This window comes from Falco cherrug, chromosome 1 (assembly GCF_023634085.1).
Source record: "Falco cherrug isolate bFalChe1 chromosome 1, bFalChe1.pri, whole genome shotgun sequence".
Taxonomy (NCBI): domain Eukaryota; kingdom Metazoa; phylum Chordata; class Aves; order Falconiformes; family Falconidae; genus Falco; species Falco cherrug.
The window spans coordinates 48,410,920-48,432,608 of NC_073697.1; the positions used below are offsets into that span (position 1 = coordinate 48,410,920).

The 21,689-nt window shown below is 40.1% G+C and overlaps 2 protein-coding genes across 18 annotated transcripts in view; both read left to right on the plus strand.

Annotated features, from left to right (window-relative positions):
- SH3BP2 (SH3 domain binding protein 2) overlaps nt 1-2,030 on the plus strand; it is a 92,866-nt gene extending 90,836 nt beyond the window's left edge. For all 5 annotated transcript variants that reach the window (XM_027815511.2, XM_055714126.1, XM_055714753.1 and 2 more), the window contains one exon: nt 118-2,030. In XM_027815511.2, the coding sequence (XP_027671312.2) occupies nt 118-255 (138 nt within the window). In that variant the 3' untranslated portion in view covers nt 256-2,030. The remainder of the gene's footprint in view (nt 1-117) is intronic.
- A 7,465-nt stretch (nt 2,031-9,495) lies between these two features.
- The window catches only part of ADD1 (adducin 1), a 66,600-nt gene continuing 54,406 nt past the window's right edge, over nt 9,496-21,689 (plus strand). For 10 of the 13 annotated variants that reach the window (XM_055720552.1, XM_055720593.1, XM_055720588.1 and 7 more), the window contains exon 1: nt 9,523-9,679. The gene's annotated coding sequence lies outside the window, so the exon portion shown is untranslated. The other 3 variants (XM_055720579.1, XM_055720565.1, XM_055720560.1) reach the window with 3 other exon arrangements.

Consider the following 21,689-nt stretch of genomic DNA (forward strand, 5'->3'; position numbering starts at 1 on the left):
TGATGATGATTTGGGGTTTGTTGTTTGGGTTTGTTGTTTTGGGGTTTGGTTTTTTTTTTCAACAATGAGTTGGAAAAGTTACTATCAATGACTACATATGTGTTTGTTCTACAACAGGATTGCAAATTTTACCTGGATTCTGACATCATGTTTTTGAACATGGGAAGTTTGGTCGAATACTATAGCACTCATGTCTTACCTGGTCATGACAGCCTGATTCTTCAGTGTCCTTACGGTTACTCTAAACCAAGGTGACATGACTGGGCACAATTCACTGACTCCTGGGACAAATGGGTTCCCTGCTGCCCTTTAATTAAATGTGGGCTCCTACCACTGTTGGACATCCCATTGTTTGCACACAGAAACTGAATCTGTTTTAACCATTTATTTTCCACGAATTGTATATGAACTCCATTTAATGAGTAAAGCCTTACAATCCAGATCAGTGGATTTTATGGTCTTTTAAAAAGATCTGAACTGATTATGCTGTGAAAACTGTTCACGATACCTACACCTTTTATAAAAGTGCTGCTATTACTAATCTTCTTGGAATGTGGAAGATGAACATGAACAAAGAAGTGGTCTGAACACAACTGATACAGAAAATGGAAACTTCTGAAAGGATATCAGAATTCACTTGTGACAGGGAATACTAATACTCTGACTTGAAGGTATTACTCCTTAAGTCAGCACTGGTGCTCAGCTGAGAGATTTTGTATTGCTTGTATAGTTGACATGTAAATAATGAAGACTTCTGTGCAAATAATTTGGTTTACTATAGGTAAAGATGATGAGGAAATGTGGCTTATTTTTTTAAGCCACCTCATACATAAATGTAACTTCTGATTACAATGTCTGCAGTAATCAATATTGGGATACTATCCAACTGATAGCATTGTGGCATCCCACATACTACTTCATGATGTTCACTTCAGATGGGCGTGGAATAATTTCCATTTGGCTTTCATGGGAGCCCCATTACTTAGTTCTGAACTGGAAGGGTAGATGCCACTAGTATTTTTAATGGGTATAAGAAGAGAGAAAGGACTACTTAAGATTAAGGAAGAAGGGAGGGAGCCTGAGTACCCCCAACTGACTAGTGGTTTTCTCTCACATTGCTATAATCAGAGGTTCTTTCAAACAAAACACAAAAAAAGCCCTGAAACCATGAGAGTGATGCTACTATGACTCCATGAATCTTTTTTGGTCAGTCTCTTAGGATCAGGTTGTCAGCCCATTGCATTCTGTTCTGTCCTAGGGCAATACACACTGACCTAGTCTGCTTCTTGTAGATCACCAAGAATTTTTCCATTATTAAAATTGCTACTCAGTTTGTAGTTGTGTGCAAAATAAAATCTTATTTTAACATACTATCAGCACTATCAGACTATCAGTGATAGGCATTGGGTGCTTGTAATATTTGTTTCCTGATTTTTGGGGACAGGTATCCAAAAACCAAGGGCTACATATATCTGCCAAAATTATCCTATTCTTAAATTTTAATAAACAGGAGACATTTATTTTAATGACCTGTTAGGTAACTTTGTTGATTTAGAAGTACCGTTAAAGTACTGTTATAATGGTCTTGTACTCTAATAATGTTTACAAAACTTTTAATAATTAAAAAAAAAAAATAAAAATCCTGTTAGTCCTGAAACAGACGATGTTTTTGGCAGATAGATAATTTGTATGTCAGAGCAAATTGTAGGTTCTTGCAGTATTTACAGGTACTGTTTACAGAGTGAATTTTTCTGTCTTGGAATATCTGACTTCATTGTGACATGACAGTTATATTTACAGCATGCTATCTTTGGGGCCCTATTTAGATATTTACTTTATTTTTTTTTTCCAACCATATACTCAACATTTTTAAACTGTAAAAATACTTACGTATTCCAATAAATTTAAAACATTACAATGTTTTTACCTGTGTAATACAAGATTTGCAAATATGTACATTTTTGTGTTAATTTCCTTTGTTATATAAATGTATATATTTATGAAGTGGATAAACTTTCCATGCCAGTTCACCGAATTTTGTGCAGTCATCTTTAACTTCATGGTTGTGCGTTTTAATGCTTTTGTTTGTAGTTGTGTTAAACAGTTCTTGAGTCTTCTAACCATGAAGTTGTCAGCCCCCTTAAAAAGCTGAGGCTGGCGAGGAGCCGCGCCATGGAATGTGAGTGCTCCGTGGGCCAGTTCTGGCAAGCAGAACTGATGCTGTGCGATGAACCACATGTTACGTGAATCTTCATGTAAGCAACAGTATCAGGAATTTGGCATTCTGGTCATCAGACAGTGTGGCTGGGAATGGAAATTACTTATTTTCCATTTACCTCAAAGTTTCCTGATTGCAGGGTTGAAGGACCGAAGCATTCATTTTATCTATGGACACAAAATGCAGGTACAAAAGTAATAAAAAGAGTATCCTGGAGGAACCAGAATGTTTGAGCAAGAAAGCCGAGTCTCCAAAGGTAGACCTTCCCGTTTCCCAGCACCTAATAGTCCTTCTGCTCAGAAATGTCAGTGTAACTTGGGTTTACATCTGTAGGCTAGTACAAATGCAGTAGGCTTACAGGCTCCCAGGTGTACATCTCTGACGTCTCCAGAACCCAAGGTAGGAGGTAGAGATAAAGATGTGCTAGGTAATCCCTCCAGAAACAGGTAGATGGGTTCCAAACCAATCTGCAGTCATTTACAGTCTCTCTTCCAAGTCATCTTGCTCCTACATACTAGTCTAGTCTGTTTTATGCAGAATTAGGTGAAGTTAAATTTCTGCTGGTTTTAGGGAGGAAAGGCACAGCTAGAACACATGGCTCATAGTCTGTCTCCTATGCCTCTTACTAACCTGACTGTCCTCTTTCCTTCACTGCCAATCAGCCTCTTGCATCTACAACCTACTGCAAGGTCCTTAGCTTTAAAACAGTTTGGGGAGAAGTGTAAAAGCAGTATTTGGCATACCAAAAAAAACCCTGCAGTTTGTGGGTTTGGTAATGTCCAAGTCAATATAATTGATAATAGTTTGGAAAATGTTTTGCCTCTTGTATTTCAACTTCCAACTGTCACAGGTGATATTTGCTGGGGGAATCGCCCTTCTAGGGAAAAACAAGAGTGCTTTGAAAAATGATAGTTCCTTGTTTAAACTTTTAATCAATAGGCAGTATATCATAAAAAATGGACTTTTTATCCTGACAATTTTTTCATGACAATGAAAGTGCTTTATGTCAGCAGTCAAATATTCCCTAGTTCAGAACCTGAGTTTTTACAAGAATGTAAATAAGCAGTGAGACTGTTCATGGCCTCTGGGGCTTCATACCTTGGAAAGCTCAAAGGGACGCTGAAGATTTCTGAAGCTTTAACTGTGATTATTTTGATTTTGGGGACACCTGCTGGTCAGCCTGTCCCAGGCACAGGAATAGTTGCTTGGCCTGGGCATAGAAGTCATTTGGGTAGAAATCAGTATCTAGTGACTTCGGATGGAAACGAGAGATTAAAGCTTAATTTCAGGTGGAAACGTGATGGGCTAGGTCTTTGAAACTTGAGATGCCTTTTGGCTTATCTTTCTCACATAAGTAGCAGTGTTTAGCAAAATTACTCATGTGAATGTCTTTTAACCTAGATAACAACCCAACTGAATTTTATCTCTGTTTAAATTATTCTTAAAATATACTTTGAGGTATGTGATGGACTTCTGAGCACCACCTAAATTATTTACGTCATGAAGCATTAAAGATTTGTTCTGAACATTAAATACTTCACCTAGTAGCAATCACATGATGTCACAACTGTTTCTATCCTACTGAATAGTCAACTCTTCGAAGTGAAGGAGGGTTTTTTTCTAGCCATGGGAGTGCTTGAGATGACCATGATTAAAACCACTGAAATAGGAGAGTTCATAGTTCTTTTACTATAAATACTCGAAGTACCAAAATATCAAATAACAAACACTACTAAAACTTTTAGAGCAAATAGTGTTTGAGCTCACTTTAAAACTTGATACACTGCAGTGATTTAAGTTCAGTGGGCTTAGTGTGCATGGTCAGTCTTGTAGCATAGCCGTTCCCAAAAACCTGTTCCTTCAGGACCTCCATTCCTGTATCTTGCTTACAGGATGGTCATTTCTATCCCTCGCCTGTACCTCCTTCCTTACAGCAGCTAGTTACCAGGGAAGGGGGTAATCCAACCTCGCAGGGTCATGACATGGCCCTAACATGCATGTAATCTTAGATCAGAGAATTGTTTTGAATGTAATTTCACTCATGCATATCTCTACCGGAGTGGGTTGCACAGAACTGACAGCGCTAACAACTGTTTGCAGGATTAAATCTCTGGATGTATAAAACCAGGGAAAAACATCTAACCCTTCTTTGAGTTGCCACTTTTCTGCCTTTTAACAACCACTTTATATTAACTATCTCTGCGTAAAATCCTGGCAGAGTTGGTTCTTGTATTGGGAAGCTGAAGCCCACTTGAATCCTGACCTTAAAAGATTTTGCATGGATGGAGTTTTGCACCTGTACCGAAGGCCAGAGGTGTGAAAGGTCTGCCACAGCAGCACAGGGGCGGGGGGGAAGGGGGTCTATTCCATGTGAACTTACTGAAGGGTGTTATTACAGGATGAATAAGGAAAGATGTACGAGGTGTGGCCTCACAAGGTGTCTGGTTTAGGCTTCAGTGGTTATGCTGTGCTTTAATTTACACTGTGCTAACATTCATGCTTGTTTAAATTTTCCAAATAAATGCCAGCCACACTTTAACCATGGGAGTACTGCTGAAAATGTCTTTTTAATATTAAATGAGGTTTAAAGTAATTCAGAATTTGATATTCAAATATTGCAAAGCTTCTCCCGATTGATTAATTTTCTCCTGTATTTAATAACAATTAAAATATTAAATACTTTAAAACGTTTTTCTTATGCTTCTTAACCCTTCTCATTAGTTTGAACTTGCCCTGGTGTATCTTTTTTTTTTTTTTTTCCTCCTTTCTTTGTTTTATCCTCTTGGGTCTGTTTTTAGTTCTAAAGTTAGTTCAAAGGTTCCAACTTTTGTTAGTGGCACTTCCCCTTATCTTACTACTGAGGATGAGGATGTCATTAGAGAGCAGCTAAAGACAATCTCAGCAGCTCTAGTGATACTGGAATTAGTCAATGTGCAGAGAACGTACATCTAGAAGGCATGTGATGCTTAGGAAGTCATAAATGTTGCAACTAAAAGAATCAGATTTACTTGGAAAAGGATTTTTAAAAAAACAAACCCAAACCTCCACAGAGTGTTGTAATGTTAGTTCCTTTTGGCTAAAGCAATCATTGCACCTTTGGTTGTGTTTACTTGAAACTGTTATTTAGCAGCTTGAACCATGAAGCTAGGTTTACATTTCATCTCAATCGTGTATAAAAATTTCCCTGTGCACTCTTGAGCATAAAGTCAATATTTTTCAAACTTAAAGCCAAAGTGGCCTCTCGGTTTAGTAGATCATATGAAATCTGACTTTTAGTGTCAGCCTGTTCCAGCTGCTCTGCCCTTTCCCCACGTGCTGCTTCAGTTCTCATCATTTTTATTTTTTTCAGCTCAAATACACTTTGGATGTGTTCTTGTTTGGTTGGGGGGGGAAATGAAAGTAGACCAGAATACATTATTCCCCTGCCGCCCCCCTCCATGTAGTTGTTCCATTTACTGTTTCTCAGATATGTATACATTAAAGATTGTTTCTACATACTATTTTCAAATCTGTGGGGAAGTTCTCCTTCCTTACATAAATCAGTGAAATTCAAAAAAGCAAGTCGCTCCTGTGAAGAATATGACTGCAGCTGGACAAAACCAAAGTTTCCAATAGTCCTTTTGACATAACCTTACCTGCACTGACCAATTTAGTAATACTACACATACGCCATGAGATACTATGAATGCTGTTATACACAGCTGAAACTAAGACAACCCATTACATCATTTTTTAAAAGCCATTTAAATTCAGTAATTTCAAAGAAAAATCTCCTTTTGGTAGTAATGCTACATGTGTGTAAGCTCACTCATACCACCACTAGCAGAGTCCCAGATGCCAGTGAGACACAGCACTTCCAGGGCTGCTCTTGGGGTATTTTGTACAAATTCATGCTTGTCAGCGCACGCCCTCCTACCACTCCAAGCCTGGCACCTGACAAAGAAGTTTAAACACTGAGACTCCCTTTTTGAAGGCCCATGGAAAAAGCAGCAGAGAATTAACATACTGGCGTTATTTCATGTAGAGGAACCACGAGTGGAGTAAAAAGGTTTGCGTGAGGTGAAAATGAATAATTGTAGTAGGGAAGAAATTCCTGCCCAGTCAACAGACTGTCAGGATAGAAGAGTTCTTGCAGGCCGAGAGGGAAAGATCTATTTTTGATACTATTATTCCCAGTTTGTAGGTAAGAAAACAGACCTGGAACTGCTGATGTGGAATGAGTGCACCCCATATAAAAGCAAAGATACATGTCCTGATGCCAGATTTGTGACATCGACCTACTACTGCGCTTCTCACAGATAGCTGTAAACAGTCTGACCACCAAGGAGTGCTAATGCCAGGTAAAGAGGTCAGTTGTGTAAAAATAATGGTATAGTATTATTTTTCTGACACCTAAACTAAACTAAATAAAGATAAACTAAAATAATTTATAAATGAATACATTCACATTAACTCTTTTATTTGAGACTGTGTGATGTGCATTGAGTCAAGTGCTGCTGCTTGAGCCTGCTAAGGAAAACATCTTGCTGTGCTGTGGATGAGTCAGCAAGTGGAACATCTGTACCACTGAAACAGTACCATGCTCTGACACCTCTCACGGGAAAATTGTGCACTCTGTGAGTACAAGGTAGTATTTTTCTGGGTTTTGAAGGGCCAGTAATCATTTTCCAGTACGCGTGCAGATGTGTATATGGCAACTGCAAGCTTACTGGCAACAAGCTTGTCTTGGTTGTTTTCTCAGACCCCTCACCAGCAGTGCAAAGATCTTGACGGAGTCAAATACTACAGGCTGAAAAATACAGTGTGGTTCATATTGTACCTGTTGTTGTAGCTGTAATGCTGTAAAGCCAGCTGGTAAGAGTTAACAAAGACAAATTCTTTGTATCTTAAATAATGCAGTAGTGCATTTCCAGATTGTCTTTAATGCCTTATTTCTGCAGCACAGCGTACTATTTTAGTACATGTCAGTATGTATGTGCTCTCCCTTATGTTTCCACCCATTTAATCCTGCTTTTGCCTTTGCACCGGCACTGCCATTCCTGCAGCTGGGTAGAGGCAGTTCAGGAACCTGGTCAGGCCAAAAAACTGAACAGGCAAGATAAACGCCGTCATGCATCAGCTTTAGCAGTCTCGGCCTGCAAAGCAGTGTGGTTCAGTCGGCAGATTCAGCAGAAAGCTGGCCTCACCCCCTCCCCTGCCCCCCCAGTTTTTCCATCAGATTAGCCAGGTGAAACAGTATCTTCTCTGGCTTCATGATTATGGGATGTGATGCAAGGGGCAGGGGGAAGACTGGAAGGGGCCAGCAGGAACCTGTGACCTTGGGCTGGTCACAGACTAGAACAGCAGAAGAGAGGGGTAAAGGAACAGCACTCCCCCGCAGCATTTCACTGTTAGACAAACAGGTGCGATGATCAAATGCATCCTTTGATCACCTTAAACTGCTTGTGACACCGCACCCGGTATTTACACAAACCCTTTAAGCCAGTGCTACTAGCGAAGGAAATGACCCTGCCCTCCCCCAGTCCCTGGGCGCTGCTGCCGTCTTCAACATCCCCCTCTTTCTTGGCACTGCTGGTCTTGCAGCCATCCACTGAGCTGGAGAGGAAACCCATTCATTTTAAAACAAAGCAGTATTTTTTTGCGGAGTTAGTTTGAACATGGATCCATTCTTCCATGTCCTTTACCAGACAAGAAGAAAGAGAGCTTTATGCGTTGAATGCCATGATGAGGAAAGAGGTGAGGTGCCAAGATGCAGGAGAGTTTTGAGAGAGAGCCATCTATACACCAAGGGGAAGACAATGCATGAGGCAGGTGGCTGGACCCTGCGGGTGTGGAGCACCTGCAGATCTCATTGAATAGACTTTGAACAAGGACAAAAGTATGCTATCTTGTATGTAAACACATCCACCGGGTTTAACAGGGTCCAACACCAGACAGGTAAGTGACTTCAATGTTTTAGGCTTACAGAAACAGTTCTTACAAAAAAAAGTTCACGCATGATTTGCTTATTATTAGTGATTACACTAACACATCTCCTCTTCTGGGATATTTCTGATTAGGCAGACCTGTGCCCAGCAGTGTCTTCTTGTCAGATGTGCCATAATCATTCTGTGTCATCACTTGACAACTCGACCACCATTTTTGGTAGCTGAATTCACATGTAAGTTTAGTTATAGCTGTATGGCCTCTTTTTTCCATTCTGAACACTGAACAAAAGAATATTAATTACCAGAAAGCACGAGCTAGCTACATAGTGTGTGTTTCCTTGGTGGAGGTCGTTGGACCAGGCTTTTCCAAGGGGGAGATGTTTATGGCTCCTTAAGGCAGCCATCTGGTCCTGCTAACAGGAGTCTATCTTTCTTCAGATTGCACAGGTAATGAAGGTGAAGAGTTTAGTGTTTCTGAAAGCATCTTCCCAGACCCCCAACTCTTCATTCCACCTGTGGCAGGTACTATTCTATACAACAGTTTCCAAAAAGTGTAAAGCAGCAGTCTTAAAATGATACAGAAATTATACTAAAAACGTACAGAAAATAACGATAGCCTATGGAACAAGTTAACTTTACAGTTGGTGCTTTATTTGCAGTGATGTAACAAACTGGGGGTTTATACTGTCAAAAGATTAAGACTTAAAGGGATGATTTATGAAGATCTGATCAGGTCTCCTATGTACAAGCTATACAATATATATGCACACTTTCTGAATCTAGTATACAACTTCTCATTAGACTGGCATTTAACAGCTGGAGGATAGTCGACTGACTTAAATACCTTCAGTTTTGACAGGTATCTCTAACCCTCGCCAACGCAGTTCTCAAGCTTGACTACTCTTGCTGGGTATCTGCACTTCTGGATCGACCTTGACTTGCAGTGAGCTTCCAGCGATTAAATACCGTAATTGCAGTGCGTTAAGGAACGCTCTATCGCAACGCTTCCTTGGCAGTTACTTGATTTCTGCCCCTATCTCAGCCTGCTGTGAGATAAGCTTCCCGGACGACGCGGTGCTCCTTCCCGAAGGCACCCAGCTCCACAAGAAACCCCTTCCCTGTGTCGGGGGGGCTCTTCACACCCCCGGTCCAGTCGCTGGGGGACCAGCCGACACCCCCGGTACCTCAGGACCCACGAAGCGCGACCCCGGCTGAAGGAAACCGCGGCCAGAGGCGCCGGCACCGCTCCGCGCCGTCCCCCTCACGCGCCTCCTGTCCGCCAATAGGGGAGCCGCTTGGTCGCCGAGCGTGCGCCCTCCAATGGGCGGCGCGGTTATTGGCCTGCGGCCTCGGGAAGCCGCACCCTGTCAGGTGGGGGGCTGGGGCCGCTCGGTGGCTGTGGGGGAGGAGGGAGCGGAGCGGCGGGAGGCGGAGCTGGGGCCAGCGGCGGCGGAGACAGCCTCGGCAGGGGCACTGTCTGTGGCGGCCCCTTCTTTCCCGCTCCCTCCTGCCGCCCTTTATCGTCTGCCCTCGGGTGAGCGCTGCGGGGGCGGCGGCGGGAGGCGCAAGAGGGGCGCTGCCGGTAACGGTCCGGCGGGAGGCGGGGGGGGGGGGCGGAGGAATGCGGGGGGCGCGCGCGGCACAGGGGCGCAGCCGTTAACGGCCCTCGGCGCGCGGGGAGGGGGGCCGCAGCCGCTGGTGGCGGGGAGGCTGTGCGGGGGAGAGGGGCGCAGCGAGGAGTGGGGAGGCGAACCCGGGGCGCAGGGGCTGGAACCAGCTTGTTTAGCCCGGGGCGGCGCGGGGGAGGGGAGGGGAGGGGAGGGGAGATGGGATGGGGTTGTCCCTGCCTTGAAAACAAGCCGGGGGGGGCGCGGTGTCTGCCCGCTGCTCGCAGGGTGCCCGCGGTGAGGGCCTGGGGCGGGGAGGGAGGGTCTCGGCTCGGAGGTGGCGGCGGGCACAGCGAGGTAGGCTCCGGCTGCTGGCTGGGATGGGGCGGTGGGGCTGAGCTGCGGGGGCGGCTGCGGGTCGGAGGGGCGCTCCTGTCAGCTCTCTGCGGAGGGACGGTCCCGGCCCGCGCCCACCGCGCTGAGCGGGGTGCGATGCTCCCGCTGCTGCTGCTGCCGCCGCAGGAAGCGGCTGCTCAGCCTTGAAATCTCCATTGCACCCGAGCGATGCGGCTGCGGGCTCTTCCCCCGCCGCCCTTCTGCTTCACCTGCCCCTTCTTCCAGGATGCGAGGTGATCAGCTGAGCGTGCTTGGCCGAATGCGGGCGTTAGTGTGTCCAAATACTCGTCCGCAGAGGACGTAGGAATGAAGGAGGAGATGCGATGGTTGTGCGGTGGTATTGATTGGCGGGGCACCAGCAGCAGCAGACGGGCAGTTGTTTTGTTTTCTCTGCTGGAAGGGTTATCTATATTTTAGGATTTCCAGTGTTTGCTTCCAATACAGAATTTCATGTCTTTCTGCAAGTAACTACTGCATTGTCTCTGTGCTGCTTTTGAGGTTGATTCTTGATCTGCATTGGCTTTACTTAAAACTAGCAGTTAGGGAGGGGGAAAAGCCAGTGAAGCTGGAAAAATATCCATGGCTGTATTGAGACAAGGGGCTAGGAGTAGCGCGGGGTTTAAATCTTTCATGAGATAATGCTGTAGTTTAAGTGGTGTAAGCTCATTGCTGGTTTTGCTTCATTCTTCGCTTTTTGGGAAGTTGCTATAGATCATATCGTTGTCATATACCAAAAGTATTCTCTTTTTTTGCATGGTGCTTTATGTCTTTATAGAAGCTTTACAAAACAGGTTTACCTGCAGCTTATAAATTCTCAAACTGCAGCTACTGCTAGATAATTTCTGTATGTTTTGCTGAAAGCTACAGGTATCTCCATGCGCACACGCTATTTACAGCACTGCGATCTCGTAACATGACTGAACGTGCTAATGTAATACTCGGCAGTTCTTAGTTGCCATAAATTCGTTCTTTTTTATAGGAAGAAAGAATTTATTTCAAAAGTAAAAAAATACAAATTTTCTAAAATAGGCTTCCATTTTTCTTTATTAAATTTATTGATGTAACAATTCTGTATTCTCTATTAGGAAATATTCTTTTTAGAGCTATTGTATAATAAGTGAGGAAAAATGCAGCTATAGACTGGACTTCTGGAGCAGGTGGATTTAGTATTTCTTTATGTTCAGTAAGCAGACTTGACGTGATCTTATTTGTAAAAATACTCTTAAGCAAACATAATGTTTTATGTAGTTTGCCTGAATTACAGAATTTAAACTTTTTTTTTTTTAGGGATTTTAAATTTTTAAATTCAAAATTTTCTTTGGGGAATTCTGAGGAAGAGACCATTGCAAATTTTTAGATCTTCACTGTGGCAAGATAATACGTGCATTACTATGTTTGTGTGTTTAAGTATCTTGTAGTTTTGCCGGAGTTCTGTTTTCTGTATGAGGTTCCACACCAAGGATAGTGCTTTTTAGCCAAAACCTGTTGTGTTGTCTGAATATTTTCTTTTGACGGTTGACTGTTATAAAATGGTGTGAGAAACCTGAACGTTTGTGCTTTATCTGAAACAAGGACTTTTGCTAGCACGTTGTGCCAGTAAGTTCATTACAGTGTGGTTCGCTAACGCTGCAGAGTGACGAAGGGCATTTACTGAATCAGTATTTTTCTGTGACAGTTCTTTTTAGATGTGCCCAACAGATAATGACTCAACTCTTCTCATTCTTTGAGATTCACCATCAATATTAGGTGTTATTTTGCTTATATGGAGTTGGATCACTTGATGAGATTATGTGGGCAAGCACATTTGAGCATTGAGAGACTTTGACAGGAGTAGGGGTAAACCTACTTCTGCCCTATTCAAGCCTTGTTTTTTCAAGGGTAGCTTTGCAGTATGAAATGCTTTTAACGAATCTCCTCACCCAGCATTCTGTGGCTTGCTATAGGAGGAAAAAGCTGAATTTTGAAGTAGCCAATTCTGTTAATAAATAGAATAAAATGGGAGAAAGATGCTCTCGCATGTAGATTGCTAGTAAGTATACAACTTCTGTGTGACAAGTGCTTTTGAAATCTGAGGCGACTAGACAGTAAATCATTGTACCTCCTGCTTTTCTGAGTTGTAGAGTTTTCTTAATTATTTAAGAAATGTAGCAGTGGTGAATAGTGAATAATTTGTAAATCCCAAATGTTGCTATGCAAATGAGCCAGTTCTGCTGGGAAAAATTCATAGTAACAAAATTTGCCCACTACTTTTATGAAAGAGAGCGTATCAAAGAAGTGTAGCTTTTGTTGTATAGTGGGGACACGAAGTGAAAAAATAATGCTAAATTTCTGTGTTTGATGGCTTTTAAATTAGAATTTGCTGTTGGACTATGCTTTGTGGCAGAAAGCAATCTCTGAAATAGCACTGTATTAGTAATTCATATTATAACTAAATATTTCTTAGACACTTGTAGATTGAGAAGGGCTTTATATTTAAAAAGTGATTGTGAGCAGCTGTGAATGTAAGTTTAAACTGCTGATACTGTTGTGCAGGTCATTTGACATCTCCTGAGGAACCTGTCTAAAACTCCTCTGTTAAATTATACATCTTCTATATTAACAGATTCAAAAGCAGATATTTTTTAAAAATAGAAGTTCCTGGATTACCTGTTTTGCAGTTTTTATTCATATAATTTAATCGGCCTTTTCAGGGGAATAGGAAAACATTACCTAGTCTTGCCACTTACTCAGCATTTCTCTTCAAAAATACCCCTTTTTGGTAGGGCTGATAACAGTACCTGTACAAACCTGTCAGTAAAGAAAGGTGTAAAGTGTGAATCATGTAAACCAGTTTATTTCCTGAGGAAAGCTGCTTTTCGTTAGAGGTAATGCTCCTTCAAGAGTACTGGTTATATATCTTTATCTATGATGATTTTTTACTTTAAAATTACCTTTTTCCGTGGTTACTTTTCCTATCACTTTAAAGTATTGCATGTACAATAAAAAGGTTCTGTAGTAATTTCAAGCAGTGTTCAACATAACTTTATGATAACATCTGTTACCATCTTAGTAAGTGTCTGTTGTTTGTTGAGAATAATCTTGGTAATCTTTAGTCAAATTGAAGCAAATAATCGTTTTCTTTCCTTGCCAATCACAGGATGTTGTTTACTGTGGTTTTGTCAGTTCAGAAATTTTAGTGGTTAGTAGTTGCAGGAGTTGCAAGGGCAGAGACTGCAAGAAACACCCGTTTTAGAACTACTGCTTTTCAAATCAGCTATAAGATGAGATGTCATTTGTGATGAGGGCTATGGTTTTAACATTCTGACCGATGATCCTGGTCTTGAATAAAGTTTAAGTATTGCTGCTTAGTTTGGGGAATTTTAAAGCCTAACCGTTGTTCATTTCAGGGCAAATGAAGTTTCAGTGTAGAGATGGATTTGAATAACTACTGCCAGTCAAGCTGGCTGACCAGCATGTATGCTTGCTGGCTTTGCTGGATTGAATCTGACCATTAAGAAGAAACTGAAAATGTCCTTGAAGGTGTAGCCAAACAGGAGTAATAACTTCTTTGGCACCTTCCTAGCTTCTTCCTTTTGACCTTGCTTATTTTATTGCATTTTGAGGAATGATCTCTGCCTGCTCTGTTGGATCAAACTACTCAGTGAAAGCTCAACCTTTCAACTTTAGATCAGGTCCATTAGCAAGCGGGACATCAAAAGTGTTTTTCCCCACAGATTTATTAAACATCAACAGACATGAAACTGCATTTTAGTTCGGTTTTAAAACTGGGATATTAGGAGCTGCTCTTTAAAACTGAGATTTGGGAGTTTCCATGCTCTTCAGGCGAAGCAAGTATTCCTTTGCATTTGTAATTGACTGATGTATTTGGTTTGTCTTTTAAAATTATTGATGTTTGCAATATATTTTATGTATGTTTTTCAGATCTTGACTCATGAAATCTGAAAAGATAGGGAGTAAAATGTTCTGGAGTTCTGGGATTTTCTTCCATATACTTAATTGAATTGCTGGAAAGGGGTCATGGAAGCAGTGAGCAGTAAATGCAGTTAATCAGTAACTTTTTATGGTATCTTTGATACTTTCTCATCAAATTAGTAGATAAATGTTGTACACTTATACACTGAAGATTAGAGGGAAATCAAATTACCTAAGATCATCTAGGTTTTTGGCTGGAATTAGTAAATATGTAAAATCAGCTTTGGACTAAAACCTAATTTGACTCACAGCCATAGAAACCTAGTTTGATGTATTATGGGTTTGTTTTCATTTTGTCTGTACAAATCTCAGATTCCTGTTGTGGTGCTTTTTATACTTTTTATCTCTCTCTTGTTTTAGATCTTGAATCTTGAGAGGTCTGATATGCTATTTCAGCTTTATTATAACTGATGTCAGAGTAAACCAGCAAGTGTTTGGGAGAACCTTGACCAATGAAGGTTGTCTTCTGTGGGTTTTTTGGTTAGTTGATTTTTTTGTTGGTTTGGGGTGGTTGGTTTGTGGTTTGTTTATTTTGTTTGTTTGTTTTGTTATATAGTACTGATCATAAAGTTACTGTTCCTGCATTGTGACTATGGATGTGAAGGATAAGGCATACTTTGCATTTAGTCTTTTTTTAACAGATCAAATAATTTCTCTCTGTATTGTCACTACAAAATACTGCTGAAAATCTATAAAGTATATGTACATGAAACATCCGTTCCATCTAAAACTCGGCAGACGACATTGCTGCTGTTGTGCATTAACTGAGCGACGCAGTGCACTTGTGGGTTTTTTTTCCTTCAAAAAATCTTGTCTAACAAAGCTTTGCATAGTAAATCTGAATCAACACAGCTTAAAGTATTCCAAAGTTAAAGGGACTTACTTTATTTTTTGCTTCAACTTCTGAACCCGTTAGCTACATTCTGCTGAATTTAACAGGAAAATGGTGACTTCAAACATAGAAAGTTTCTGCCAGCAGTGGGATAGTCTAAAGAAAGTTTCTGCCAGCAGTGGGATAGTCTAAAGAAAGTTTCTGCCAGCAGTGGGATAGTCTAAAGAAAGTTTCTGCCAGCAGTGGGATAGTCTAAAGAAAGTTTCTGCCAGCAGTGGGATAGTCTAAAGAAAGTTTCTGCCAGCAGTGGGATAGTCTAAAGAAAGTTTCTGCCAGCAGTGGGATAGTCTAAAGAAAGTTTCTGCCAGCAGTGGGATAGTCTGATAGCCAAACATGTGCCCCTATTAAGGGAGGGACATGGCTTCTGATTTGTTTCGAGAAGCAGGAGCATCTGGCTGTGTAGCTATTACATATGTGCCTGCCAGTCAGTGTATGGATAGCTCCAAACCAGTTGTGTATTTTGCCACTTGCGTGGCCAGCCTAGGTGGGCCAGTGCTCAGTTGCAGGGAGGAGCGAGGATGGACTCGTGGAGGATATAGGGGAAAACGTGAGGACTTGGGATAAAAAAAGGAAAAATAGGGAAGCATGGGAAACTTCAGTTGATAGGAAATCATGTTTAGCTAGTTCTGGCATCTTCCTCTAGGTGCTTTCAGTTACTGAGAAGTTCTTCATGATTTTTAGGTAAAGTTGTACACAACTAAACTGCTGCTTTGTTTTTTCATGTCACTTCAAGTTTCCATATGATATGAATAACAGGTTCAGTGTAAAGCACAAGATTGTATTTTGATTCCAAAGTAAACTTCCTTTCCTTGCTGTGGCTATCGTTTGTAAGTTTAAATTTGTATATAGCAAGGTGTGGGGTGTGTTGTCGTGTGTGTGTGTATGTGTCCCCTTAGACTTGAAGTAAAACTTACTAGATGGTAAGTTTTTGAAGGTATTCTGGTAGTTGTGGTTATAAGTGATAGCTTGGAAGTATTTCAGAACAATTTTATATCTTTTGAGTGAATTAAGGATGAAGATGTCAGGGAAGTAGCGTTTGTTCTTGTAAATTATTTTTCATGAAGTGTTGGTGGCCAGAAGTATACCGTAAAAATTTATTTGGTTGTGTAGAACTTTTGTGGTACAGTATTAAATTATTCTTGAATCTATTAATAGGCAGAAAAAATTAAACTAAGAATGATTTTAGGTGTTTGCTTAGATCTCAGCTATACAAATGAAATTAATCTTTTTTTCCTGTTTGCTTGTATGGGCATTTGGGTAGAAAGTTAGTAAATTCTTTAGAGCTTTCCCAAAGCAAATGAATCCTACATAGTTTGGATGAAGAGGGAAATAACATATATATGCTTAATCTAAGGGAAAGCTATTTTGCCTTCTACATGTCAAGGAAAGGTGGTTGATTTCTGTGCCTTGGATTCAGAGAGGACCATCCTTTTCTCTTTGCTGCTACTTGTGACTGAACGTCTGGCTGTGTCTTCTTCCCACTTTCCTTTCAATCTGCTTTAGAACCTGCACTAATCTTGATGCTGCTGAGTTATGTGGATCGTCTTATACTGAGTTTTTTTGTCTCTCTCCTGGAAGGAGAGGATGTTTGTGATTGCAACATAGGGTAAGGAATTTGACAGGTGGGACGTCCACTTCTGGATCTGCCATAGTCTTTATTGTTGATCTAGGACACTTTCTTTGACTCTGTTCCAGCCTGTTAATGGAGATGTTGGTGTAAGTACAAGGAAACAAACCTCAGTTAAGATGACTTATACCCTTGCTTCACAGTTGTGGAATGATAGCCCTTACAGTATCCTCCGGTTTTCCCTCACTGCAGCAACCTGGGGAGGAGCCAAGAGCAGAGAACACAGTGAACAGTTTGCTGCACAAATTGGAAGAAGGTAGTCTCTCAAACTGTCCTCTGGTCTGCCCAGCCACCAGAAAATAAAAAGCATTTTGGCAGCTGGTCAACAAAATCTAGAAATGGTGAACAGAAGTCTGGGAAGCATGGTTAAAAGCTGAATGTCAGCCAGAAAAGCTGGACTTAAGCAGTCTTGCGAATTATGAGGGCAGCCTTATTAATTGAACATTCTGGCTGGTGGAAAAGTTGCCTGAGGCTTAGAGTCTTTATGGGTCAATACTTCACCACTAAAGTGGGGAGACAACCCTCCATGCTTCAAGCAAAGCTCACAATGTCAAAAATAAACCTTTGTAGCTGCATTCGTTGCTTCTGTTGTATATTTAATGGATTTGGGGTCCTATCTAATGTGAAGTAGCTGGTCTCTGAGAAAGGCTGAGACTACTATTTTTCCTGCCTTTTTTTTCAGGCATTAACATAAGTATGATATGACACTGGAATAGTGTCCATTATGCTAATTATTTTTAAGCATTTATTAAAACAACCCCAAAATACAAAGAATGTCAAAGATTGCATAATGGAAGGACATGTAGGTAAGGTAATTAGTTACTTAGGATATCCTGGGTTTGTTTTCTGTCATGTCACCTTTTTAAAGAGCTTAAGCTTATTTCTACATTCCCTGGTTTTCAGGGCATTGTCATTACTGTGTTCACGTATGTTAGTTCTATATTAACTATATTTTCAGAAATTCATTACACTTCCATGTCAAATGGGGGCACATTATTGCACATTTGCAGTAGTGTAGTTACTGGAGTCAATTAAGAATGAGGCACATTTCAAATGCCTCTTTTTTTCTTTGCAGACCTTTAATCAGGACTAGACACCTTCTGAAATAATACTCTTATTTGTTATTGGTTTGAAGACCTGTTGTGATACCAAACATTTAATTGTAGAAGGGAAAGGTGAGGTCATTCAGTCTGAAATTTTGTATTTGCTATTTTACTACTTGTATTACACTTCTTGCTTGTTTAATTTAATCTGTAATTTGATGTGCTAATCATTAATTACTAGGATGAATTCAGTTCGTTTGACTGAAACTGAAATCTGAATTTATTTTTTCAAGGATTTGATGATCTGAGGGAGTAATCTGGTAATTTCCCCCTCCCTCCTCTCTGTTGCTATAGTAATCCTAAATTTGAACCTTGTTTCTGCAGACTTTTTTTCCTTCAAGTGTTACAGTGTGTGTGCAGTGTGTTATCAAACCAAAATACAATACAGGTTTTTTAATTTGGTTGTAACGTCTGAGGTAAAGCTGAAATGAAGGAGCCCTAACTTGCTTTCTCTTTTTCTTGCTCTGGGGAGACCTCGTGGCGTTAATCTTTTTATTCATGTTTTAGATACATATCATTTAGGGCAAGAAACAAAGAAAGAAAGGCTCAACTGAAGCAAAAAAAGACCCAGACCTCTCTGAGTGTCATGAAAATCTGTTAATTATTGTAATGATAGAAGTGAACATTCAACTTGCAAAGGCTATAACTTAGTTTAGCATCCAAATGTTCTTGCAATTCCAGTTTTACAGCAATGTTCAGCACTTACTTGAAGAGGTGCTTTCAGCTACTTCTGTTGTGGCTGAACTTTTGATACAGCAATAAATGCAGGTAATTCTGGCAACTGTATAAAAAAATTGTGATCTAACCAAACTTTGATGTTGTTTTTTTCATATACAACAAAGTGGAGATGCAAGATCTAACAAAGTTAATAGCAGAGTAACATCAGGAGAAAACAGAAAACCTTAAAAAAACCTGATCACCTGTCTTGTCAGGAAGCGTGGAGACAATGAAATAAGACTAGAATAATTCAGTTACAGGTGAAAGACTACATGAAAAGTTTGCCTTGATTTTCAGTGAAGACAGTTTTGAACACATGCACAGTGGCAAATAGGTCTTGCTGAAGTGAGAATATAAAAATTATTTCCATGAAGATAAAGTTGAACTTTGAGGGTGCAGATCAGTGGGACTATGTAATATTTACTCTGAAATTTCGAAGTGGTCCGTGTAATTAGAGGCAAGAATTGTTATTAAATGTTAAGGCAGAAGGGCTTTGGATGGCTAGTGAGCAGCAAAAGTAGCCACTATGTTTAGAAGAAAAGGTGGTCCGAGATAGTTATTGCATCACTACTGTGACCTTAATATTCAGGTATTTGTGTTGATTTAGAATGAGAAGCTATCCTGTATGGAGGTAAGATGAAAATGGGGTATGAAGTGATGCAGCTCTTGACAAAGGAAGATGCTATCACAGAAATATAATGGCTTTTTTTTTTTTTTTTAAGATACCTGACTTCTTGGAGAGGATACATGGTCAGAGCTGACTTCTTTTAATTTAGGGGTCATATAATGTGTAATATGATTCCATGTAAAAACTAGAGTGGTATTTCTGTGAAAATTGATTTGAAGTGGTGACAGGATATGTCAAGTATGGATAGAACTGGATGATCAGAAGATGATGTGTTGGAAGTATGTTAGTAGTAGTATTTGTCAAGAGTCAGTTTCAATATTTAGTATTTTCATTAAAAACATTGATGCATTCCTATTTCTTACGCCAATCTCATGTTTTCTCATCGGGTATCAAGTATCATCAGTATAAAAGATGGTTTTGCACAGAACGAAGTTGAGACCTTAGGACATGACCAGCAGGAAAAGGAGTCATGTTTAATAGCATTAAAAAAGTGAAGATGATCGTATAACAAAAAATCAAAGTTAGCAACTGTGAAAAGTGGTAGGATAACAGGAATACTGCTGTTGCCCTACTAATATTTTTCTTTAAAGAAGAAAAGTGGTATTGACTTTTCCTGGTGCTGGTGAAAGCTTATCTGAAATACCGTGTCTAGTTGCTATCACCCACCATCAAGAAAAAAGGAATGTATTTGGACTGGAAGAGGTACAGCAACTGATTCTTAGAATGACGAAGGGAATGGAGAATTTTCTCTGTAAGAGGGACTCAGAGTGCTTTGTTTGATATGGGAAAACAACACGTGAAAGAGATTGCTCTTCATAAAAATGAGTGAAACAACACAGGTGGGTAGAAAGAGCTTAAGCTTGAGGCATAAGAACAAATGGATATAAACTATCCAAGAATAAACCTGATCTGGAAATTAGAAAAGATGGTTCCTAAGCAACGGAGGCATAGAAGTCTGCAACACCCTTCCCCTAGGAGTAGTGGAATAAGACTGTCTTTAAGATGGAGCTGGTTAGCTTATGTAAGGGAAGGGGGAGGGGATATAACGTAGTTTTCCACAGTACCTTGGGATTTGAACTCCTTGACCCAGAATATCCATTTTTTCCCATGATTCCTGCCTTGTTAGTCAAAGATGATACAGTAACTTGCCCAGATTTTGTCCAGAGACCAGCAGGGACACCTGTGGTCTGTTTCTTGGACAAATAGACCAGTTGTGTTCTGAGGCATATAGATACTTACATCAAGGGACAATAAATGTTAGACAAGCTGGATGTTTTAAATGCTGTTTTATGTAATACACTACATCGTATCTTATGTAGTGCATATATATGTATTGTGTTTAGCGTTAAGAAACTCCAGATCAACACAGAATGATCATATTCAACAGATTTAATAATGAGCCCTGTATTGTTTTCTTCTCATGCTGTTCTGTGTGACTGAAGGAAGTTGCCCACAACACGTGCACAGCTATGTCATTGTCTTCATATTTCTCTGAGAATTCTCCTTTGAGCTGTTAAAAAAAAAAAAAAAAAAAAAGTTGATGCAAGCTGAAGGGTTGATGTGGTGAAAATGCTGTATACCATGTTGCTCTGTCTTGCCCTGTTGTTCCAGTATATGGTCCTAAGACTGTCCATCTAATAAGCTTGGAATGTAATACTTTGAGGAAGCATCGTGCTTGTGTTTGCACTAATGAAAGACGCTCCCATACCTCTGTATAATAGAAGATAGGTGGTTTTAGAGGAAACTTGACAAAGAAAAAGGTTCTACTGCCTTTTCCCAGACAGAAAGACACTAATTGGCAAATTGGGGACTTAATGTTGCCTGAGGTTACGATATTTTTCTGATTTATTCAATTGTTAGGACATGTTAAGTCGTGGTTTAATTCCTGCTGAGGTATTTCAGACCCGGGAGGGAACTTGTGTGCTCTTTTCTGCAATTATTTCGTCTGTATCAGTACTGTATGCTACCGGATATGCTTTTAGTTATGAACAGAAACAGAGACAGAAATACAGTATCTGCTTTATATTTTTCCATTCTCTAACTCTGCCTCACTTATTCATTCTAAGTGTTCATCTACAAAGCTTCGTTTTTGGAAGGAAGTTCAAGCATGGAAAGTAGTTTGGTTAGGACAGGATAGAAATTTAATGAAGTTTGAAAGGTTCCTTCCTGACTCTGCTCAATGTGTGTTATTGACTTCCCTTCAGCTGTTAGTTGAATTTCCTGTTGATTTTTGGTATAAATAATTGCCAAAGCAGTGTCTAGCCCTATCTGTGTGCTTAAATTAGATCTGTTTTCTTTATTCACAACTTTAACAGTATTTTAATGTTTTTAGAAGTAATGTAGAAGACTGAGAACTAGATCTTATTTCTTTAAATTGCTGTATTCACACATAATGATGAATATGAATGGTAAATAATTACATAGGCCTAACATCAACTAATTAAATGGCACTTTGCAGATGTTTAATATTAGCAAAGTTACATCCCAAAATGGATTTTTTTGGGATAAGTGCTTGACAGTTATGATTTTGAAAGCTGATAAATAATAGTTAATAATTTAAAGCTTGAGGAAGTGTTCACTATTATATGAATATTGACTAAAT